The sequence below is a fragment of the Terrapene carolina genome, unplaced genomic scaffold, assembly GCF_002925995.2.
Source record: "Terrapene carolina triunguis isolate 2854851 unplaced genomic scaffold, T_m_triunguis-2.0 Scaffold136, whole genome shotgun sequence".
Lineage (NCBI taxonomy): Eukaryota > Metazoa > Chordata > Testudines > Emydidae > Terrapene > Terrapene triunguis.
In genome coordinates, this window is record NW_020664487.1 from 3,307,777 (window position 1) to 3,332,178 (window position 24,402).

Consider the following 24,402-nt stretch of genomic DNA (forward strand, 5'->3'; position numbering starts at 1 on the left):
TTAGCGTTTGCTGGATCAGGGCCTTAAAACCTTTCATCTTTTCAGAACTTGTAGCCAGCCTACTAGACTATAATTAAATATAGTTTCTTTGGAGTGGTTGGTTAGATACTATTTGTTCTAGTTATTTTTTTATGCATGTTTTAAAATTAACAACGGTCACATCCTGCATGGGCCATCTCAGCCGTAAAATGTTATGACTCAAGAATGCTATCTTGGCTCATTAAAGCAGATTAAGTTGTTCTTAATTTCATTCCTTCAGCTTTCATTTCCCCCCCAAAAAAATCCTTTAAAAAACCCCCCAAAAACCACAAATTAGCCAAATTCAGAGCTTGAAAGGCAAACATTTAACAAGGGGAACTTCACACACCCCTCATGTATAATGTGTTAACAATTAACCATTTCTCCAGCTTTCCCTCCCACCAACCCAATACCCGAACACGTGTAAAGGTATGGGAGAGAGGATTAGCTAAAAGGGGTTGCACATACCCAATGGTCCACAACTTTTTGCATCAGTTTAACTACATCAGTTCTATATATCACCTTACGTTGAACTGGTGCAAGTCTGTGTGTAGACAAGCTCTGAGCCTACTTAATGAGATGGCCCTGGAAGAATCTGATCCTTAGGCCCCCACTCAGCAACACACTTAGGCTCATGCTTAGGTCCCACTGATTTCAATGAGATTTAAGCCTGTGCTGAAGTACAATCTTAAATTTAAGTACCTGCTTAATACCTTGCTGAACTGGGATCTTAGAGAGGCATTTCACAGCCAGCTCTGGCTCTCTAGTAGCTAGTATAAATTATAGTTGTTCTGTTATTAAACTTCAACTCTTGTTTTGTTTTCTTTAGCAGTGTAACTTCCCCTTCTACAGCAACACTGCTAAGGAACCTTATACATTTACTCTGCTGCATGGAATATACAGTTTATTAGCCGGTTAGATCCATAATTAAGTAATAAATGCTAACAGAAACTGTGTGATCCAGGTCACATCTTGAACACAGACACCATTTTCACATTATGAAAGTAGCCACATTTAAAATCTTCAGCTCCATGTGCAACATCTGTTTTACTGATACAGCACAGGAAAAAGTCAATCAAGTTTCTTTCCCTTCCCCCTCTGACAATGTATGAAAGCGCATTCATCTGGTCACCATTTCATTTCTCCCACATTTCTATGAGTTAGACATAATAAAAGCATTTTTGTAAGATCACTTCTAATGCTTTTGTACTTCCCAATATGTATGAAAAACTTTGTGGGAACCAGAGATCAAAACAAACGGGTATACATCAAAACTCGCAAAAGCTACAAACTTGTCCTAAGAAATAATTGTAATGTATGGTTTCTAAACTCAGTGATTATCCATCAGCAAAGTGTCGAAACAAACCAAAAACCCTAAAAGAAAATCTGAAATCCCGGGCGTTTTCCCCTCCCTAATTAATCCTAGACACAATCTACAGTTGCACTTAAATCCAGCAGCTGTAGGTTTTCTGACTGTGGGAAATTGCTTGGGAGAAGCTGTAGCTGCCAAATGACCACACTGAGTCACCATTACCATTTATTCTTTAGGGAATAGCTGGGGAGGAAGCAAAGAGGGCCTTTCATGCCGTGCTAACCCAGATTTCAGATTCATTACACTTCTCTCTCACAACACCTCTGTTTTCCAGTACAACGCTCCCCTTTCTCAGGTCACACAACACCAAACGCTTTATCCAGAGAACAAACTATTTGCCTAACTGTTGTATGAAACAGGAGGAAGACGAAGGCGTCTCCACTCGGTGCTCAAGTTACCGCCACTGCTGCTAGGACAGAGGATGTTTGAAAACCTCCCCAAGGATGTCAAGGAGTCGCCGCCGCCCCTGCTGGAAGCCCAACGCAGGAGCGAAGTCCGTGTCCTGGGCTGGGAAAGCATCCTCTATACAACTATTTCCCTGTTCGGCTTCATATTCTCCTAGGGCTGGGAGTGACCAGGCCCCCGCGGTGCTCGGGGCTGTACAAACACAGGGCTCCAGGCCGGATCCGGATCGCGCCCCGGGTTCGCAGAGGGCTGCCCGCCCCGCGGATGGACACCTGGTCACCACCGAGCCCCAACTTCCAGCGGCCAGCCCCGCTCCAGCCGCCCCGGCCCCGCAGCTCCTCCCGCGGGCGGGCAGGGGCTGCTCGGAGCCGGGCGCCTGGTTCCCTTCCCGGGGAGGGCGGCGGGTCTCCCCGCCGCCCGGCCCCCGCACTCACCGCGGGTCTCTCCACCGCCACGGCCATCCCGGCGCTGCGCCGCCCCTGCCCGCCCGGCTCCGGCTGCTGCTGCCGCGGGTCCCGCTGGCGCTCTGCGCCCCGTGCGCCGGAGCCGCAACATGGCCACCCGGCTGGGCGGGCCCATGCGCGGCGCAGGGGGGCCGGCGGAGGGGCGGGAGGCCTGGCCACGCCGCGGGGAGCCTCCCCCCGCCGCTCCCCGCGCAGGCAGCGAGCCTGGGCCCCGGCGCAGCCCCCGGGCCCCTCCCGCGGCCCCCCGGGGGCAGAGCGAGCCCCGGGCGTGGGGCGGGGCGGGACGCGCCCTCCCCTGCGCGCCGGCAAGTGCCCGAGTCCGCCCGGCCCAGCAGCGAGGCGGGGGAACCCTGCGGGCAGGGGGAACCCAGCTGTGAGCCTGGCTGGGAACCGCTGCCAGCGCCGGGGGGGTTGTCCCCTGGTGACTAGGGTCACAGCGACCCGTGCCCCACACATGGCCCCCGACAGAGAGCGGGTGCCTGGGGACTGGCTGCACACAACCCCCGCTTGCAGAGCTCGCTGGGACCGGGGGGATTAAACCCCAGCAAGGCTGCACAGCCCCCTCTTGGGCAGCTGCGTGGCTGCAGCGGGCTCTGGTGCTGGTTCACACGGTCACACCGCGTTCCCTAAGCCTGGAAGGGATTGCCGGACTGTCAGGTCTTCTGCACCTGGAATCTGTGTCCCTCCCTCCCGCGTGGGGCCAGACAAACACGTGCCTGGGAAGGGAACCTATCTCTCATGTGCCACACTAATTGACCCTGTAAGATCCTTGGGGCAGGGACCACGTCTCTCTGTGGGTATGGACAGACCCAGCACTCACACTGTGCTTTATAAGCAATCCTTCCTAATCCTAGTGAATACAGCGACAAAGAGTCCTGTGGCACCTTATAGACTAACAGACAAAGTGGGTATTCACCCATGAGCGCCAATACGTCCGTTAGTCTATAAGGAGCCACAGGACTCTGTTGCTTTTTACAGATCCAGACTAACACGGCTACCCCTCTGATAGTGAATCCCAGCTTAAACCACCACCCAAGGGTCCCACCCCAATTTTTCATTTGGCAGTAGTACCTAGGAATCCCAGTCCTGGACCAGGCCTCTGCTATGCAAGCACAGATCATTCCTGACCCCAAGAGCTGTAAGTAACATTTACGTGGAAGTGGCCCTCTCCTACAGGTGGAATAGAATCGCTCATTACATGGGATGCACTGTGGCAGAGTCTCTTAAAACAGGAGATTACCTAATAGGAAACGATCTCTTGTACAGGTTTCCCTATAATTAAAGTGCGTAAGGAAAGGGGTGGAGATGTGAAAGAGAACTGTCATTACTCTCAGCTGGAGAAGACATCCTCTTTAATCGGGCACTCCCTTTTGTATAGTAAATGGCTTTGCAGTGTTCATAGATTCATAGGGACCATTGTGATTATCTAGTCTGACCTCTTGTATAACCCAGACCATAGAACTGCCCTGACATAATTCCTAGAGCAGATCTTTTAGATAAACATCCAATCGCAATTTCAAATTTGTCAGTGATGGGGAATCCACCATGAGCTTGGTTATATTGTTCGAATGGTTAATTACCCTCCTTGTTAAAAGTTTACACCTTATTTCAAGTCTAAATTTGTCTTGCTTCAGCTGGGACATTCACATTCACAGTCTCACTTGTTTTTTTAAGATCACAAACGTGGAGATGAGGAAAGGATTTGAAAGTCGATGGACATATCACTGCAGAGCCTTTGCACAGTGAGGTCAGCGTCAGCGCCTGGCTGGATCCTGCTGCTGTTTATAGAAGGTATTGATCACACTAGAGCAGGGGAATTCGATAATGAGGGGGACCCTGATTTCATAAAATATTAGAAAGCACATCACAGCTGGAGCTGCTTGTGAATGGCAGCTAATGACATCTTTGCAGTCTTAAAGGTGAACTGTACAACAAGGAAAAATTGTGCCAGGTGCTGTTCCTTTATGATGTGAAAAGATGGCCTCATCAAGATTTTTTTCTGCTTTTAAACAATCTTACTAAGTAATAACACTGCATTTGTGGCTCCTTGCTCCTGCCTGAGATTTCCAAACTCATTACCCTAGGCTCACTCCTACATAGTGCTCAACAGTCTGCCCCCAATCAAGCAAAGCACTTAAGCACCAGTTTAAGCACATGAGCAGTACCAGTGACTTCAATGGGCCTACCCAGATGCTTCAAGTTTGCTGGACCAGGACCAAAGTATGCAGCATTTTGCAAAATTGAGCCCTTAAAGAGCTTACAGTGTAAGGACCAGATCCTGAACACATTCCCATTACACATGCAAGTAGTCACACCGAAATCGATGGCACTACAGCAGTGCATAAAGTTATACATTTGTGTGCTTCCAGGATCAAGGCCAAAATCACACACCAACAAAGGATAGGGGAAAAGGGCACGACGAAAAAGCAACTTGGTTAGGGTGGTGATTAACCGTATCTTGGTAACATAATGCTTAACAACACAATGGTGTGTGTATATCTGTACGTATGCATACGCCTTTAACTAAATATTTTATCTCTTTATCCAGAAAGTTATCTACATACTACTGTGCAAGGAGAAGCACACCACACATTGTAATGCACACACAATCTCTTACAAAAGGCTAGATCATAGGCCAGACTGCACGCTCCAGGGGCAGCAGGGGGCGTGAGCTCACATCTTGCTTTCCCTGTACAGGTCACTCAGGTCCAAGTGGTTCTGTACACACAGTACACTCTCTTACTCTGCACCTGGAGCACATGGGGAAAGGAGGGATATGGGCAGAGTTTTCTGCCCCCCAAATGCTCTGGCCAGCAAAGCTGAGCCAGGAGTAGCAGGGGATTGGGAAGGAAAGGGCAGTAGTTAGCTGTCAGCCTAGGCTCTAGCTGGACTATCCTGCTAGATCAAGAGGGGAGCAAGGAAAGAATCGCAGCTCCCTGAGGCTTGGTCTACACTTACCCCCCAATTCGAACTAAGGTACACAACTTCAGCTACGTGAATAACGTAGTTGAAGTCGACGTACCTTAGTTCGAACTTACCTCGGTCCACACGCGGCAGGCAGGCTCCCCCGTCGACGCCGCGGTACTCCTCTCGTCTAGCTGGAGTACCGCAGTCGACGGCGATCACTTCCTGGTTCGACTTATCGCGTCCAGACAAGACGCGATAAGTCGAACCCAGAACTTCGATTCCCAGCCACCGAACTAGCGGCTGGGTGTAGACATACCCTAAGATAGGATGCTCCCTGGAGGGGTGCAGCAACATTAGAGTCCTAAGACAGTCCCATGAAGTGTGAATACAATGCTATTTATCACGGTATTTTCCATTTATAGTCAGGATGTGTAATGATGGCCTCAAGGTTCTTGCAAAAAAATGTCTCCATTTTGGGAGGGGGTCTGCCTTTTGTTAATTAATATTAATTATTAATTCATTATTTTTAAAGGAATATCTGGGTCTGGCTGCTTTATTTCCTCAAAGATTTTCATCCCACTTTAAGGGCCTGGGAACCTGACATGGGAGGAAGCTGAAACCTAGGCTGCTGCTCTCCCAGAGGAAAAGTATTGTGAGTTTCAGTTCAATGGATGTCGATTCTCAGGTCTTGCCTATACTGGGGAATGTAGGTGGACCAAGCACAACCCCCTAGTGCAGATATGTTGCTGTGGTCTAAAAAGGGACTTGCTTCTGTGCCACTTACCTCCTTTGTACACCTGGGTCAGCTACACCAGCGGAAGTCTTGTTTTAACACCTCTCTGAACTAGGAGCTTCCACTGTGCTGCTACAGTGTAGCTACACCAGTGCACAAGTCCTTCACGTAGACAAGCCTTAGGATGACTCATCCCCTTCTTCCTCAGCTACGAGAGCCGTGAATCAGGTTTCTCTCTTATAGTATCACCTAGATGACTTCCTGGACACAGTTGTTTAGGGCAGAGAGTGTTAACAAATAAATAAACCAACAATAAAAAAGATTTTCTAGAGTCCGTTTGTGATTTGGGTTATCATAGTGCAGTGCATGGTGTCTCTAATGTTCAGTTGGAAAGGGGGAACCACATCCGACGAAGTGGGCATTCACCCACGAAAGCTTATGCTCCAATACATCTGTTAGTCTTAAAGGTGCCACAGGACACTCTGTTGCTTTTTACAGATCCAGACTAACATGGCTACCCCTCTGATACTTGACACATTTTTAAAGATTTCACACCTTCGTTTCATCAAATCTAAAATTACATTGGTGCAAAGAGAACTGCAAGTTATTCCTCCTAAAGCACACAGGGGTGAGCAGATCACGGCTCTAACAGAACTTCCCTAGTTCTATGATTTTGCAGATAAGGGGTGCCCTGGCCTATTCCTTTAATAGTGTTTCATTGTAACTATGGGACTATTCTATTTTTCAGATGAAACTGAATGAGAAAAATATACATTTAAGATAAGTTGACATATTATTTGCTATTTGTTTAATCTCAGTGCTTTAAAATCCAGGAATATGGGTCCCTAAAGACAGCCCTGTTTGTATAGTACATGTGGAGGAGTTTGTATCATTAAAAGGGGAGTGGCTAGAAACCTGTGTCAAGGGCTAGAGCTGTTTTTTAAAAAAAAAGGTCAATTTATTTTTGAAATACTGATTCGTCTCTTTTTCCATCATTTTTGACCAGCTCTACTAGGGCCTTTTTTCAAATTTCTCCAGAACAGTCAGAAATGACCTTTGGAGCCGTAGAGTTGCCCAGCAACTGTGAAGAGCTAAACTTTATTAACTTCAAGAATCTAGAAGGGTATGACCAACAAGAGAGAGAGCAAACAATTACAAACTGCCAAGGACAGACAATAGTATCTCTTTAAACCACTTAGCTTGGAATAGACAAAGGAAGAGATTATAGGTGACAGGACTGTACTAAGTGTTTGTCTACATGGCGACATAGCCACTTGTCTACATTCAATATGCATCATCGGCATGTTCACTACTGTAAAACTTCAATACCTACGAAGATAGGAGGGAATCTCCCATCGGTGTTGGTAATCTCCCCTCCCCGAAAGTTGGCAGCTAGGTCAATGGAAGAATTCTTCTGCTGACCTAGCACTGTCTACACCAGGGTTAAGTTGGCTTAACTACACCTCTCAGGGGTGTGAATTTTTCACACCCTTGAAGAACGTCTCTGAGTCAACCTAACTTTTTAGTGTAGCTCAGGCCTTAGTGCATGGCAAGCTAGGGTGGGACTCTACAGTGCACTAGCTGCATGTACTCCCATTTCAAACAGCAGTATGTCAAAGCGCACTACAGACCTTTTAGTGGACTGTAGCAGGGTCCACACAGCAATTTAGTGCATGGCAAGCTACAGAGCTATAGATTCATACCTGGTTTGCTGGACAATAACTGTACACAAGCCATTATCTTTGCCTGCCTGCAGCATTGCACCAGGTTAGTCTTGGGGTGTGATTTTAAACTGATTCAGTAAACCAGTGCAAAAGGCTGCAGGGACACTCATGGTTTGGTTTAAACCAGGCTTATTTTGAATCAGCGTGAATCGTTTTAAGCTAACCTGAATTTAGCCACTTTGAAACCAAATTAGAAGTATGTCCGCGCAGGGGTTTGCACCAGTTTATCTAAAGCAGTGCAAAATTATACATATACGTGGCTTCATGATGCAAATTTGAGTATGACCCCCATCCTGAAAACACTTATGCAGCTGCTTTACTTGTAGGAGTAGTTCCATTGACTTCAAGAGCAGGCCTAAGTGTTTGCAAGATCAAGGACTATCTGTGTAAGAGGAGAGAGGAAAGTGATGCACTGGTATAAAAAGAAGAAGTGGGTAAATTCCTGAACTAAACTCCACAGTCACCAAACGAGAAGTGGGTAAACTCCACTTACCCATGTTTATGCTTGGCTGTATTACTGATGGCAATGTTCTTTGCTGGTTTTGATCAATTCTAAGCTAGGAACAAGCCTGGTTGGGAATGATCCAAGCTGAGAATGAACAGGATGTCTGAGTGCTGTAATAGACTATATATCAAGCAGGAAAATGCAGCCAGAAATTATTAAGGGGAACTACCGCATCAGAAGGGGGGGGGGGGGCTTTAAAAATATATCCTGCTTACACATAACTCTATTAAAACTGTCACCCTGCCTTCATAATTAAATATAGGTCGTTTAATTTTTTTTTACCCTAGTAACCTATCATTCTCTCCTATTTGATCCTGTAGTTATGAGATTAGGCAGCATTAGTTGCATCTCAGTCATTTCCTCAGCAATGCACTGATGTCATAAGCACAGGATTATGACTTCAGTGCAGGACTCATCAGAAGGAAAAGCTGGTTGAGGAGGGAGAGTGAGATTATTGGAGCTATTTTTGTTTTGAATTGTGAACAAGGGAATGCAGAAAAGTTGCATCCAAATTAATTGATTTTGATAAAAATATTAACTTTTCACAGTAGTCTCATGGAGCAATCCCTTTGTAACAGTGCATACTCTCCATACAGATGAATGTTGGTAGGATGTAAATGTATGTGCATAATATATACCCTGGGCAAGAACGAAAGAATATATGGTACAGACAGATAGTATCACACATTGCTATCTATGCAGCAGAACCTCATGAAAAGTGCTGACAGATTCTTGAACAGTTCTGCTATTTGTTGCTGAACTGTAACGTTTACTGTAGCAACTTCAAGCTTCTTTATAGTGACAGTGTTATGCTTAGAGAGATACTTCCACAAATGCAACAATTGTGATTAGGGTTTCTGTGTAGTACAATGTGTTACATCACCCAGTATGATAGACTACTGCAACTGATACCTAATGGTATAGAATCAGTGGCGGATTAATAATTTTGCCGCCCCTAGGCCGGGAAATAATTGCCGCCCTGGCCCCGCCTCGACTCCGCCCTTTTCCTGCCCCTATTCCAACCCCCTCCCCAAAGTCCCCATCCCAACTCCGCCTCCTTCTTTCCCCTATTGTATCCCTTCCCCAAATCCCCGCCCCCCGGCCCCGCCTCTTCCCCCAGCACACGGCGTTCCCCCTCCTCCCCCCTCCCTCCCTGCCCCGCGAAACAGCTGTTTCGCGGCGCAAGCACTGGGAGGGGAGAGAAACAGGACGCCGCGGCGCGCTTGCAGGGGAGGCAGAGGTGAGCTGGAGCAGGGGGGCGGGGAGCGGAGGGGAGCTTCCGCCCCTGCAAATTTGCCGGCCTAGGCCTTGTCAGCCTAGGCAATAATACAGCGCTGTATAGAATCAGTCCCCTGAATGAATACAAGTACATAGTTTACCTCCTTGAGACCCGGGCCTGCAAACACTTATGCCCGTCTGATGCTGATAAATTTTTGCAGGGTCTGACCCTTAATTGTTATAGCCATAGTTAAAACAACCAAAAATAAAAACTGCGTGTGTGTGATTGTGATTTATCATCATCATGATATATGTATGGTGTTTGCAAAGACTGCATGTTTCATGGTTCATGATGGTGGATATGTGGTTATATAATCCAAACACCTAAAAGATCTGCAGTTATATGGGATACCAGCATGCCACTGACGCAACGTAAGACATGACGGGCCTGTCTTGCCGTTAAGGCTTGGTTCCATTCCTGGTTCTGTCATGGACTTCTTGTGTGATCTAGGTCATAGAACCTAGGGTCTGATCCAAAGCCCACTGAAATCAATGACTTTCTATTGACTTCAATGAGCCTTAGATCAGGGCCTCAGTCCCCCTGTGTCTAAATTCCCTATTTCAGTTACCGTCCCACCCTTTGTCTGCTTTGTCTACTTAGGGTACGTCTTCACTACCCGCCGGATCGGCGGGTAGTAATCGATCTATCGGGGATCGATTTATCGCGTCTCGTCTAGACGCAACAAATCGATCCCCGAACGTGCTCCCCGTCGACTCCGGAACTCCACCAGGGTGAGAGGCGGAAGCGGAGTTGACGGGGGAGCCGCGGCCGTTGATCCCGCGCCGTGAGGACGGGAGGTAAATCAATCTAAGATATGTCGACTTCAGCTACGTTATTCTCGTAGCTGAAGTTGCGTATCTTAGATCGATCCCCCCCCCCCCCCAGTGTAGACCAGCCCCCTGATTGTAAAGTTTTCGGAACAGAGACCCACTTTATATAAACACCTAGCACAGTGGGGCCCCAATCTCATCTGAGCTTCTAGGTGCTACTGTCATACATATCAATAATAATAAAGATTAAGGACCCCATTCTTTACTGGGAGATGTGCTCCAGCGGCCTTCAGCCACGCGATAAATGCAGGTATCTAGTATAATTTCACTTTAAGTGGTTTTGATATTTTTGTTTCAATGCAGCAAATTCAGGGGTGGCAGGTTTGTAAAAAATTTGGTGGTGCTCAGAACCCGCCCCCCCAATTCTGCCCCCCACCTGCCTAAGGCTCTGGGAGGGAGTTTGGGTGGGGGGGAGGAGGTCTGGGGTGCAGGCCCTGGGCTGGGGCAGGGGATTGGGGTGCAGGACGGGTGAGAGGTTGGGCTCCGGGAGGGAGTCTGGAGTGCAGGCTCTGGGATGGAGTTTGGGTGCTGGGTGCAGGCTCCGGGCTGCAGCAGGGGGTGGGTGTACAGGAGGGGGTAAGGGGTGCAGGCTCTAGGAAGGAGTTTGGAGGCCAGAGGGGGGGTGTGGGAAAGGGGTGGAGGGTGCCGGCTCTGGGAGGGAGTTTGGGGGCCAGAGAGGGGGTGTAGGAAAGGGGTGGGGGTGCAGGCTCTGGGAGGGGGTGGAGGGATGCGGCGGTTACCTGGAGCTCCTAGGCAGGGCAGGTCGGGAGTCTCCATGTGCTGCTACCCCCAGGCACTGCCCTGCAGCTTCCCATTGGCTGCAGGGGTGCTTGGGGCGGGACACAGACCCACCCCGCCCAGGGGCTGCAGGGTGGGGCCGGCAGCCACATGGCGCGAGTAGGCAGGAAGCTGCTCAGCTCCGCTGCGCTGCCGGTCGTGGGGGTGGGAGGGTGGGGGGGGCAGGCTGTTTTAAATGGCCCGGGGGTGGAAGGCGGGGCCGAGGGTGAGACCCGGCCTCATACAGTGCTGGAGCCAGGCCCGTGGTGCCTGGGCCCATAGAACTCGCCACCCATGAGCACATTTATAATACCAGATACATACCAGTCCCTGCATCTGTAACACCAGATATCCTTGCAAGCATGAATTCCATCCATCCTTTTTTATGCTGTATATTTTGTAATGGACAATAGCAACCCACTCCCTTGTGTTATCATGCCTCACTAGGGCATTGGCAAGACTGGTAGGCCCAAAATTTTGCCTATTTGTTTCCTATTATCACTTTGCAAAGAGGCCATATAATACTCTCTGTTTTTTTCCCCTGAAAGCAAATATTTCCATGTTCTTTTTATTCCCTTTTGAAAAACAGCAATATATTTTAACTTTGTGCATAATGAAAGGGAAAAGTCATCAATGAAAAATAATATTTGAAACTTCTATGAGACTTTTAAAATATTATATATTTTAAAACACTTAATATTTACTGTGTTATTATCCATTAATTAACACAAGTTTACAGAATGTGTACATATAAGCTCTGGGCACCCTACCAATTGCATTTACAAACAAAATATCACCTAGCACCTAGCACAATAGAAAAATTAAGATGCCAGTGTGACACTCTGTACCTCAGGGGAACACCCTGCACCCCCATGTTCATCTTTATAAAATGATTGTGCGGTATCCAATGCGAAGTTTGTCATGACGGGTGTCTTCGGAAGGCTCATGCTGCACTGAGCATTGTATAGTGATGTTATAGGTTGTAATTTCATGTATATAGTTATGAGGCTGAAAATGTGTTGTCGTGGCTTAAAACAAGCCCAGGCAAAACTCTCCAGGAGCAGAGGGGTAGTTCACACCTCATCAGGGCATGTATGGGACAAACCCAGCCTCATAGGAACAAAGGACACTGGCCTAGGTAGCAACAAGGGATCTGTTGGACTCTCGAGTGAGTCACCCCCCTTGGTCAGTGTGGGACTGCGATGAGATAATGCTCACCTGACCCTGAAAGGGGGGCAAAGTCAAGAGGGAAGAAAGAACATGATAAAAGGGAGAGATGTTTATGGATCTTGGGTAGCAGATAGAATACCCCTGGTCGGGCCCCCCAACCTGAAGCAAATACTCACCAGCAACTACACACCACACAACAGAAACACTAACCCAGGAACATATCCCTGCAACAAACCCTGTTGCCAACTCTGTCTGCAAATCTATTCAAGAGACACCATCATAGGACCTAACCTCATCAGCCACACCATCAGGGGCTTGTTCACCTGCACATCTACCAATGTGATAAATGCCATCATGTGCCAGCAATGCCCCTTTGCCATGTACATTGGCCAAACCGGACAGTCTCTACGCAAAAGAATAAATGGACACAAATCAGACATCAAGAATTGTAACATTAAAAAAACAGTAGGAGAGCACTTCAATCTCCCTGGACACTCAATAACAGACTTAAAAGTGGCCATTCTTCAACAAAAAAACTTCAAAAACAGACTTCAATGAGAAACTGCCAAGCTGGAATTAATTTGCAAACTGGACACCATCAAATTAGGCCTGAATACAGACTGGGAATGACTGGGTCACTACAAAAAGTAATTTTCCCTCTGTTGATACTCTACTCAGACCTTCTTGTCAACTGTTGGGAATGGGCCACATTCACCCTGATTGAATTGGCCTCGTTAGCACTGACCCCCCCACTTGGTAAGGCAACTCCCATCTTTTCATGTGCTGTATATTTATACCTGCTACTGTATTTTTCACTCCATGCATCTGATGAAGTGGGCTGTAGCCCATGAAAGCTTATGCCCAAATAAATGTGTTAGTCTCTAAGGTGCCACAAGGACTCCTCACTGTTGTTCCTAGGACCGGAGATATTGGCTGGTGTCATTCGGTTGCACAACCAAAGGAGCAGCTTACATGCCAGAGGCTGTGCGTGAACAGCCCCAGGAGTGGGAGTTCTCACAGCAGAGCAGGGGAAGGCTGGCTCACAGAGTCGGGGATTGGAGTGACCTAGCAGATCACCGGTCCAGATAACACCAGGGGAACATCACAGCCAGCCAATAAACACAGCAGCAAACTTCATTCCACTCCAAAGCCCCACACCCTCACCCATTCCTGGAAACCTTATCAAACAGGTGGTTTTTAAATACTGCGATATAATAGATGGTTATATCACCTACTTTGTTCAAAGTGCTTTCCAAAGAGAGAAAGACTCGGTCTCTGTGCTTTTAAATATTATTGAAAGCAAGAAAAAGATCTTTGTAGTCCCATTGCTCTATTTCTTCTCTCTTCACCCTGTTGGATGTTATGCTGAGTTACAGATAGGCTAAGGCTCCTATCCTGCAAGTTGCAGACCCCTGCCCACCCTCTACCCCCATGGAAATCAATAGGGCTCATGTGCGCACACATGAAAGGATCTCCCCAAGTGGGCAGCTTGCAGGATCAGGGCTAAAATGAGCAACTTCTATTTTGTCTGAGACTAGAGTTTAACTAAGCTACAAGACATATGGCTTATATGGATTTGGGGGAGAAAAATGTCAAAATTGGAGCTTAAAATGTACATTCTGATACAGCCATAACTAACATTGTGAATATCACTGTGATAACAAGTATCAGAGGGGTAGCCGTGTTAGTCTGGATCTGTAAAAAGCAACAAAGAGTCCTGTGGCACCTTATCGACTAACAGATGTATTGGAGCATAAGCTTTCGTGGGTGAATACCCACTTCATCAGACGTATGTAATGGAAATTTCCAGAGGCAGGTATAAATATGCAGGCGAGAATCAGTCTGGAGATAAGGAGGTTAGTTCAATCAGGGAGGGTGAGGCCCTCTTCTAGCAGTTGAGGTGTGAACACCAAGAGAGGAGAAACTGCTTTTGTAGTTGGCTAGCCATTCACAGTCTTCGTTTAATCCTGAGCTGATGGTGTCAAATTTGCAAATGAACTGAAGCTCAGCAGTTTCTCTTTGAAGTCTGGTCCTGAAGTTTCTTTTGCTGTAGGATGACTACCTTAAAATCTGCTATTGTGTGGCCAGGAAGGTTGAAGTGTTCTCCTAATACACAAAAACCTGTAGGAGAACACTTCAACCTTCCTGGCCACACAATAGCAGATTTTAAGGTAGCCATCCTACAGCAAAAAAGCTCCCAGGCTCCTCTTTCGAAGGTGTTGTGCAGGTTTCCTTTGAGGCTGAGGACTGAGAGGTCAGATATAGAGTGATCGCTTCATGAAAAGTGTTCACCCGCAGGTGATAGGATGTTTTTGTCTTGCATCATTTTCCTGTGTGAATTCAGTTGAAGGTGTAGGGATTGTCTAGTTTCACCCCCATAGTTGTTATTGGGTCATTTAGTGCACTGGCTGAAGTACACCACATGTTTTGATAGGCATGTATAGGACCTGTGGATCTTGAAAGGGGTGTTGTGGGGGTGTTGATTGTTGTTGCAATGGAGATATGTCTGCACATAGGTGCCGACCCCATGGGTGTTCCGGGGCTGGAGCACCCACAGGAAAAAAATGGTGGCCGGCAGCCTCCCTACCAGAACCTCCCCCTTCCCCCAGCACCTCCTGCCCGCCGGCAGGCCCCACAGATCAGCGCCTCCCCTCCCTCCCAGTGCCTACCGTGGATCAGCTGTTTCGTGGTGTCAGGAGGCACTGGGGGGAGGAGCAAGGACACAGAGGGCTCAGGGGATGGGCGGAACTGGGTGGCGAAAGGGCGGGAAGAGGTGGGGCGGGGGCGAAGCTGGGGTGTGAAGAAGTAGGGCAGGGGTGGGGCCTTGTGGTGGAGAGGGGGCAGGGCCTGGGCAGAGCCAGGGGGAGCACCCCCGGACAGATTAGAAACTCGGCGCCTATGTGTCTGCAGGTTTTGCATCTTCCATTCTGGCAGGGTCTGGTGCTACTTTGAGTTGGTATGTCCTGGCCAGTGGAGAGCTTGCTTCTGATAATGAGCTTGAAGTGTTTGGGGTTTTTTTTGGAGGGGGTGGGGGGTTCAGATAAAGATTTCTTTCAGGATGTGGTCCCCATCAACTATGTGTTGTGATTGTTTGGTGATACCCTGTATGGATTCCAGTGTGGGGTGGTAGGTGACAACTAGAGGTGTGCAGTCGGGCGGGGAGATTATTTCTGTATGGAAGCAGGTTCTCTCAGGATTTTTGGGTGGCCCATTCCATGATGTGATCTACTTCTCCGGTGGAGTGCCATTGTTTGGTGAAGACAGCTTTAAGTGCGTTAAGGTGTGTATCCCAGACTTTTGCCTTGGAGCACATTGTGTGGTATCTGAGTGTCTGGCTGTAGATAACAGATTTCTTGGTGTGACTGGGGTGGTTAGTGAAGGTAGCTGTGGTGATCCGTGGGTTTCTTGTGTGTAGTTGTCTGTTTGAGTCCATTGTTGATGCTGATCATGGTGCTGAGGAAGTTGATGCTAGAGTGGGAGTGTTCCCGAGAGAGTTTGGAAGGGTGATGGTTGTTGAAGTTGTGGTGGAAATTTATGAGGAAGTTTAGGTTGTCTGTCCAGAGGATGAAAATATTTTTGAGGTAGCTCAGCTATATAATTGGTTTTGTGGTGTATTTGTCCAGAAATTCTTCTTTCAAGGCCCATGAAGAGGTTGGCATATTGGGGGGCCATCCTAGAACCCATGTCTGTTCCCATGAATTGGATAAAGCGTTGTTGTATGTAAAATTGTTATGGGTGAGGATGAAATGGATGACTTTGGTGATGTGTTTGGGGTGGATACCTGAGAGTGGTCCATTATCCTATGGATATTTGAGTCAGGCAGCGATGCTGTCTTTGTGAGGGATATTGGCGTATAAGGAGGTGACATACATGGTGGCAAGGATGGTGTTCTGAGGGAGGATGTTAATGTTGCAGAGTTTCTGGAGGAAGTTGGTTGTGTCCTGGAGGAAGCTGGACCTTTGTGTGGTGAGTGGTTTGAGGATGGTTTCTAGGAGTCCCGTTCTTCTTTCAATAAGAGTGCTGTGGCCAGATGGGTCTGCCTGGGTTCCTTTGTTTGTATATTTTGGAAAGTATGTAGAAGGTGGGATGGGTTCATGGGGGATGACATTGTAGAGTTTCTCAAGGACCTGTTTGGAGAAGGATTTGATGATATCCTTAAATTCCTGGGGAAATTGTGGTGTGGGTTCTTTGCGTTCTTTATAGTAGGTGGTGTCGGAGAGTTGTTGGTTGGCCTCATTAATATAGTCATCATGGTTGAGGACTATGATGTCTCCCCCTGCTGGTTTGATCACTATTTGGTGGCTGAATTTCAGGGGCTGTAGCGCTGTCCTCTTGGCCGTGGCGATTGTGATGGATGTGATGTTTGTTAAGGATTTCACAGTCCATTTTTTTCGGAACCAATCAGTGTAATGACCAAGAGTGTGGTTTCATCTGTTGTGGGATGTCCAGTCAGATGATGATTTTCCTTATGACAGTCAATGGGAATGTAGCAATTGTGGGTGGTATTATCATTGTTGTAAAAGAATTCTTTGAGGCAGAGTCAGTGGAAGAAGTCTTCTAGTTCTCCACATATTAGTATGTATCAGGTTCTGTGGTGGGGCAGAAATTCAGTCTCTTGCAAAGTACAGATAATTCAGCTCCACTTAGGGGTAGTTTTGGTAAACTGCTGACGTCGGGGTGTTGTGTAGTGTGTATGTGGTGAGTCCTGGTGCCATGTTTTCTGATGGAGACGCTGTTCTATGGGCTGTGGAGTTGTAGTTGGCTCCACTTTTTGTTTTAGTGGTTGGATGGCTGTCATGAGTTATTTTTTTCCTAATTGTTTTGGGTTTCTTGTATGATTTCCAGGCAAGTTTCCTGATTTTTTTCTTCCAGTGTGTGGGAGAAAGTGATAATTTCTTGTCTCAGGCAGTCCCTTCTGGAGTATGTGAGGGGCAGTATGTGGTTCCTCAGTTTTCCTGAAGTCTGTCTACAGAGCTGTTCAGCATATTTGGAGTTGTATGTAGTGGTCAAAGGGGAATTTTGTAGGTTTTCTATCAAACTAGTCCAGCAGCACTGGGAGTTCACTTTAAACTCTTTCCTGCCAACTGCACTCCTAGGCTGCAATCTTGTAACTGATAGCATGCAACTCGAGTGCTAAGTGCATGCCGGGCCCCATTAACTTTATGAGGCTCACAGCAATCTGCCTATACGCTGTCAATTGCAGAATAATAGTATTTGTCAGCCTTCCTTGAAATACTCTCTTGAATGCCAGTATCCTACACATTAGACATTGTGCCTCACATACCTAGTGTCTTACGCAATAGGAAGGAATTTAATAATAAATACTTATGAATGAGAGTCTCTCTCTCCTCGCGTCTTACAATGAAATCTGGCATTAAAATATAAGAGCGGAGTGAAGGATAATGGGATGAAGTTTAACAAAGACAAATGCAATGTGCTCCACTTAGGAAGAAAAAATCAGTTTCACACATACAAAATGGGAAGAGACTGTCTAGGAAGGAGTACGGCAGAAAGGGATCTAGGGGTTATAGTGGACCACAAGCTAAATATGAGTCAACAGTGTGATGCTGTTGCAAAAAAAGCAAACGTGATTCTGGGATGTATTAACAGGTGTGTTGTGAGCAAGACACGAGAAGTCATTCTTCCGCTCTACTCTGCTCTGGTTAGGCCTCAGCTGGAGTATTGTGTCCAGTTCTGGGCACCGCATTTCAAGAAAGATGTGGAGAAATTGGAAAGGGTCCAGAGAAGAGCAACAAGAATGATTAAAGGTCTTGAGAACATGACCTATGAAGGAAGGCTGAAAGAATTGGGTTTGTTTAGTTTGGAAAAGAGAAGACTGAGAGGGGACATGATAGCAGTTTTCAGGTATCTAAAAGGGTGTCATAAGGAGGAGGGAGAAAACTTGTTCACCTTAGCCTCTGAGGATAGAACAAGAAGCAATGGGCTTAAACTGCAGCAAGGGAGGTCTAGGTTGGACATTAGGAAAAAGTTCCTAACTGTCAGGGTGGTTAAACACTGGAATAAATTGCCTAGGGAGGTTGTGGAATCTCCATCTCTGGAGATATTTAAGAGTAGGTTAGATAAATGTCTATCAGGCATGGTCTAGACAGTATTTGGTCCTGCCATGCGGGCAGGGGACTGGACTCGATGACCTCTCGAGGTCCCTTCCAGTCCTAGAATCTATGAATCTATGAAATCCAGTTCTCCCCTCAGTCAATCCTTCCATCTCAAACACATACATTTTTCAGATTAAATCCATCTAGTTGCAAATCACGTTCCTGTCTGAAAATTGCGTACCTATAAGTAACACTTAAGATAACTATAACTGTCAGGAGTTACAGAAATAAATGTATTTTACTCTGATGTTTCAAGTTTTTAAACTTTATTTTAGTTTGCTCTGTTTTCCCTGTGTTGCCGATCAGTTACATTCTAATCCTGGAACAGGGTCTGCTAGTATGGGCCCATACTTCACCCTCTGATATCAATGGGATGCAATAAGGATGCATGGGACTCGGCCTGGGTGCTGGGAAAACATGCTAGTAGTGCCCATTATAGGAACAAGGTTTTCAGCCCTGATTCTGCAAATACCTAGCCACCCAAGTAACTGTCATTCATGAAAAAACAATGAGGAGTCCTTGTAGCACCTTAGAGACTAACAAATTTATTTGGGCATAAGCTTTCATGGGCTAGAAACCACTTCATCAGATGTATGAAGTGGAAAATACAGTAGGCAGGTATAAATACACAGCACATGAAAAGATGGGAGTTACCTTACCAAGTGGGGGGTCGGTGCTAATTAGGCCAATTCAATTAGGGTGGATGTGGCCCATGGACACAAATCAGACATCAAGAATTGTAACATTCAAAAACCAGTAGGACAACACTTCAATCTCCCTGGACACTCAATAACAGACCTAAAAGTGGCAATTCTTCAACAACAACAAAATTAAAAAACAGACTCCAATGAGAAAGTGTGGAACTGGAATTAATTTGCAAATGTGACACCATCAAATTAGGCCTGAATAAAGACTGGGAGTGGCTGGGTCACTACAAAAAATAATTTTCCCTCTGGTGATACTCGCACCTTCTTGTCAACTGTTGGAAATGGGCCACATCCACACTAATTGAACTGGCCTCATTAGCACTGACCCCCTCCCCACTTGGTAAGGCAACTCCCATCTTTTCATGTGCTGTGTATTTATACCTGCCTACTGTATTTTCCACTCCATGCATCTGATGAAGTGGGTTCTAGCCCACAAAAGCTTATGCCCAAATAAATGTGTTAGTCTCTAAGGTGCCACAAGGACTCCTAGTTGTTTTTGCTGATACAGACTAACACGGCTACCACTCTGAAATGGGTCACTCATGAGCTACTCAGTTGTGCAATGTTGTTACACCTAAATGTTTTCCTGAGGGCCTTAATCAGTTTCTCATGGAAAAAACCCTTATGCATACCTAGTGCTTGATCTGAAGCCCATTTGACTTAAAAAACCTCTAATTCAGGCCCTTGAACTTCATCAGAGGAGCAGAAAACCCCTCAGAGCACATTTTAAATGTAATTTCATTTTGTTCATATAATTTTACGCTGTGTTGTTTTCTGTTTACACATCAAATCACACACCTTTTTAAAACTAAGTGGTTTGGGGTTTTGTTTTAAACTCAGGCCATACTACCTTAAGAAACTAGATTATATTTCAAAATGGAATTGACAGCAACCCTTTAACCTGCAGAAATGCCACAGAAAATGGGGGGAGGGGAACATTTCACAAAATTTGTTCCCCCCAGATTTATATTATCCCACCACCTCCTCCTCCATATGAAACTTACTTGTGACACCACTTTGACTGACCGTCAGGCAAAGCAATCCAATTCAACCACAACATTCTCGCCACCTTCTTTCGGTGACATCAGGAGGGTGGCTGTGATGAAAGGAAACGGGAAGAAGCAGGTAAGGTGAAAGTAAAAACAACAACTTGCCTACAAGTGAGAGCGGAGTTTCTCTGCCTCTTTCCCCTGCTGGGCTCACGCCTCTACACACACTCGGCATGACCCCCGCCTGACTCCTCCCGGGAAAGCAGGAGAGTGCTCATGCCTGAGAGAGGGGAGGAGCTGGCTGGGTGGGCGGAGCAGAGGGAGCAGGTGAAACTGACTCCAGGAGGAACTTTATCAGGGACTGGTCTCAAGGAGACGGGGAGCGTTGCCAGCACCTGCCCAGGAAAGGGGGTGCAGGCAGGCAGGCAAGGGGCCATGCTATGCTCGCTGGGCAGGTGAGAGCCCCCCGCTGCTGCCCTGACACGCCCCGAGAGCCGGGGGCAGAGCCATGGCCAGGGAGCTGAGCCAGGAGGAGCTCCTGGATTTCCTCTGCCAGGCTGGGGGGCGAGTGACCAACGCCGCCTTGCTGGGGCACTTCAAGCGCTTCCTGCGGGACCCCGGGCCGGCCGGGCAGGTGCAGCAGCGGCGGGAGCAGTTCAAGAGCCTGGTGAACTCGGTGGCCACGGTGAAGCAGGAGGCGGGCGGCGGCCCCAAGTACGTGGTGCTGAGGAAAAGGTACCGGGACCTGCTGGGCGAGGAGCTGGGGCCACCTGCCGCGGAGCCGCCCCCGGGGCCCGGGCGGTGCCAGGGGCAGGGCCTGGCCGGTGCGTCCCCTGGGAAGGAGGCGGCTCCTCCAGCCGCCCAGCCGGGGAGCGGAGCGGGCTCCCCGGGGAGCGGGGCGCGCTGCGGGCTCCAGGAGCAGCCGCGCCCGGCACCCCCCGGCCGCCTCCCCCGGGATCGTCCCCGCTCCTGCCCGGGCAAAGCTGAGCCGCCTCCTGCCCCGGCTTGGGCCGGCGGCGGCCAGGGGCACCCCCCGGAGCGCTGCGCCCCGAGCCCCGAGCTGCGCCGGGCTGCCCCGCACGGCCTCCCCGGGGCGCCCCGGGCTCACGGCCCCTGCGCTCCCGCTGGGCTCCAGCAGCAGCGGACCCAGGAGTGGGTGGAGAGGAGCCGGGGTGCGGGGCAGCCGGCCCCGGACAGCTGCTCCGCTCCTCGCTCGCCCGACGGCACCTGCCCGGCCCCAGCCCCGCCGCCCCCCGAGGCTGGCTGGAGATGCCCCCCGCCCATCTTCCGGAGCATCCGCTGCCAGCTGGCCCTGCAGGACCTGGAGGACTTCGTGGAGCAGGCGAGCCCCGGGAGCGAAGAGGGCGGCGGGGGTGGCACCGGCAGCGAGGGGAGTGACTCTCCGCTGGAGGCAGGGGACAGGGGTGCCAGCCCCGCCGGGGGAGCAGGCGAAGGGCCCAGGGACCCAGGGGCGCTAGACTCACGCTGCCAGCAGCTCAGCAATGGGGCACCCAGCGACCGCAGCCAGCGCCGAGCCAACAGGCAGGTGGTGGAGGTGAATGGCACCGTGCCCTGCACCCGCCACTCCTTCCGGAGCAAAAGCACCCACGGGAGCAGCAGGGTGTCCTCCTCCGAGGATGAGCTGAGGGACCAGGACCAGGGGAGGAGAGGCCGGCGCCCCCGGAGGTCCAGGAAGATGGCCAAGGGGGCAATATTGGCTTCCCCAGGTGTGGACACTCCCATCACTTTCCAGTACTTGGGCTCTGTGCAAAGACAGACTTGTGTGCCCACAGAGGAGGCGCTGCCAGTCCCCCACTGCCCTCTGGACCCCAGGCCCTCCTCCGTGCCGCTAGACCCCAGGGAACACAACTGGATTGTCATGGTGGCTGCTGGCTCCTGGGGGCAGGTCCGGGCGCTCTTCCTGGAAGATCCCCAGCTTGCTTTGCAGAGGGACTTTATCTCAGGCTACACTGCGCTCCACTGGATCGCCAAACATGGAGCCAACCAAGTGCTCCAGGACTTGGTCAGTGGGGCCGAGAAAGCGGGCACCCCCCTGGATGTGAATGTGAAATCCAGCTGTGGCTACACCCCATTGCACCTAGCAGCCATCCATGGACACCAGAGGATCATGAAGCTGCTGGTCCAGAAATTGAACTCCAAGGTCCATGTGCGGGACAGCAGTGGAAAGAGGCCTTGGCAATACTTGAGCAGCTCAACCTCTGGAGAAATGTGGCAGCTGCTGGGTGCTCCCAAGGGCAGGACAATCTTCCCTACCCAGCCCTTAGTCAGACCTTCCTCACCCCACAGAAAGGCCAAGAGCCAGGAGGTGGCCAGGAGCATCAGCAGGAAAACCTCCCTTGCGGCCTGCCTGAAACCAAAGCACATGAAATGGAAAATGGGTACCAAGTACCCCGCCCTGAGGGAGCGGGAGGAGTATAGCGACTGACAATGCAGCAGAGCCAGCCCAAAGCGGGGGGCACATGTACAAGACTTGCATATATGCTACAGAGCCCTTCTAGGCAGGTTGTTTGTTTGCACAATGCGGGGTCAGTCTAGAGGTGGAGGAGAGGGGGCACTTTCTGGTTAACTAACTCTTACACTTTAACTACTTCTGGATCCTTTTCTGGCCTATTTTTAATAGAAAATCCATCTAGAAACCTTCTGTCCAATGAGCTAATGCTGTGACAACTCCCTGCCATAGGAGATAGCCAACTTTGGGAGGCAGCTGGGGGCACTCGCTCCCTCCCTGAAACTTAGCCACAACCTGCAACTGAGATACTTGAGATCTCAGACTCCCTTCCCCCCCCCCCCCCCATGACCCCTAGTTCTGGCAGTTAGTCTTTAGATGCTGGAAAGGTGGGGTGGTGAAAGATCTGCAAGGGAGTAAGTAGTGATCACAGGAAGAAAAGATTTGAGAAACCCTAAATCATTCCTATTTGACCTGGCCTCCAGATTGAGCCAAAACTCATCTTCAGGTACTTCCTGCTGCGGAGGGAGATCATCACCCAAACAATAACAGAAACATTCACGTGTCAGGGGTGGGGGGGGAGGGGATGATAAAGCTGTTAAGTTGGAACATCATGTGCACTATGCAAGTTGCCAGCTAAGATAAATTATTTGCCTACAGAAGGGTGTGTGAGGAGAGACTGGAGACTCTTTCCTTGGGAATGTTAATGAGAGATGAGGAATCCTTGGCACCTAGAGACCCAACCTTTAAAGCTGCTTTGATGAAAATCCAAGATTTGTTGTTTCAGTGTAGATCAAAAGAGTGACTGAAAAAGGCACTGTCACAAAGATGAGACATATGGCTAATCTGGTTAAAAAACAATGTTTTTAAATTAACAAGGTTCATAAAGCTTTTTTTTTTTTATTTTTTTTTTAAATAATGTGGATTCATTAGTCATTAATCATGCTGCCAGTTCGTGTTCATTTTCTTTCCAGAAAATGTTTGATCAACAAAGCAGGGTGTCTGATGTTCTTATTCTTTTCATCCACAGCTGAGGAATCTTTGAGGGCTTTCACATCTTCCTAACACAACACACACACAAGCAACAATCCTGCTACTTGTCCAATGCCAGCTTTGTTAGTGCTGTTGCATTTATGCCACCTGCCTGTCTTTCATATTTGCCCAGGCATTTATTCCTAAATGCACCTGGCTGGTTTTTGATAGTTTTGAAAATTAGAGGAATTCTCCATTTGAATATTCTATGCAACAAGTTGTGGGGTGGGTTTTTGTTTTTGTTTTGTTTTTACACAGGAAGTGTGTAAAACATGTACCATAGTTAAACCTGACAAAAGAATGTTAATCCTAGTTACGGTACTGCATGGCTGCTATGTGTCTAGCAGTTACACTTCCTTCATGGTGGGTAATGAAAACAGACCAGCTCATTTCTGTTATAGGTTTTCTCTGACAGGCACAATGCTCTAAAATCTTGGGTTGCATGCAGTGCTGGGGGAGCTGTTGCTGTTTACATGGGCTGGTTTTTTTTTCTTTTTTTTTTCTTCAGTTTAAAAGAAATATTTCATGGGTCTACAGCTTTGGAATAATATTTTACAAAACCTAAAGTGGGGGGCAAGTTTAGACATTGGCCCTTTAACCTTGATGGATTTTAATATTTCAAGCAAGGCCTTAACTCACTTTTAAAGCCAAAGCCTTAAAGAGCGTGTGGAGAGCACCCTGCAGTTCCCAGGGGCCTTTGGTCTGTGAAGTCTCTGGGTGGGGTGGAGGTAAGAGCAGACACGCTAGGGTGTGACATTCATTCCAGAGCTGGTTCATTCCAAGCCACTCCACACCCATCTTCTTTACAGACTTCAGCACCACGGGGTGTGCTAACAGTCTGCTGCTGTACCTCCCTGCTCACTTCAGGGCTGACGCTCACATATTGTAGATGTGGGGGGGCCCTGAC

The 24,402-nt window shown here is 48.4% G+C and overlaps 2 protein-coding genes across 4 annotated transcripts in view; one reads left to right on the forward strand and one right to left on the reverse strand.

The window, feature by feature from the left end:
• The window catches only part of SEPTIN11 (septin 11), a 70,655-nt gene extending 68,353 nt beyond the window's left edge, over window positions 1-2,302 (reverse strand). For all 3 annotated transcript variants that reach the window (XR_002908112.2, XM_024199920.2, XM_024199919.2), the window contains exon 1: window positions 2,230-2,302. Coding sequence is in view for 2 of the 3 variants with exons in the window: in XM_024199920.2 (XP_024055688.1) it covers window positions 2,230-2,256 (27 nt within the window). In the remaining variant the exon portion in view is untranslated. The remainder of the gene's footprint in view (window positions 1-2,229) is intronic.
• An 18,202-nt stretch (window positions 2,303-20,504) lies between these two features.
• Window positions 20,505-22,747, forward strand: SOWAHB (sosondowah ankyrin repeat domain family member B). Its single transcript, XM_024199924.3, has one exon. It carries the CDS (start codon window positions 20,505-20,507, stop codon window positions 22,440-22,442), a length of 1,938 nt encoding a protein of 645 aa, XP_024055692.2. The 3' UTR covers window positions 22,443-22,747.
• Window positions 22,748-24,402: the final 1,655 nt, after the last annotated feature.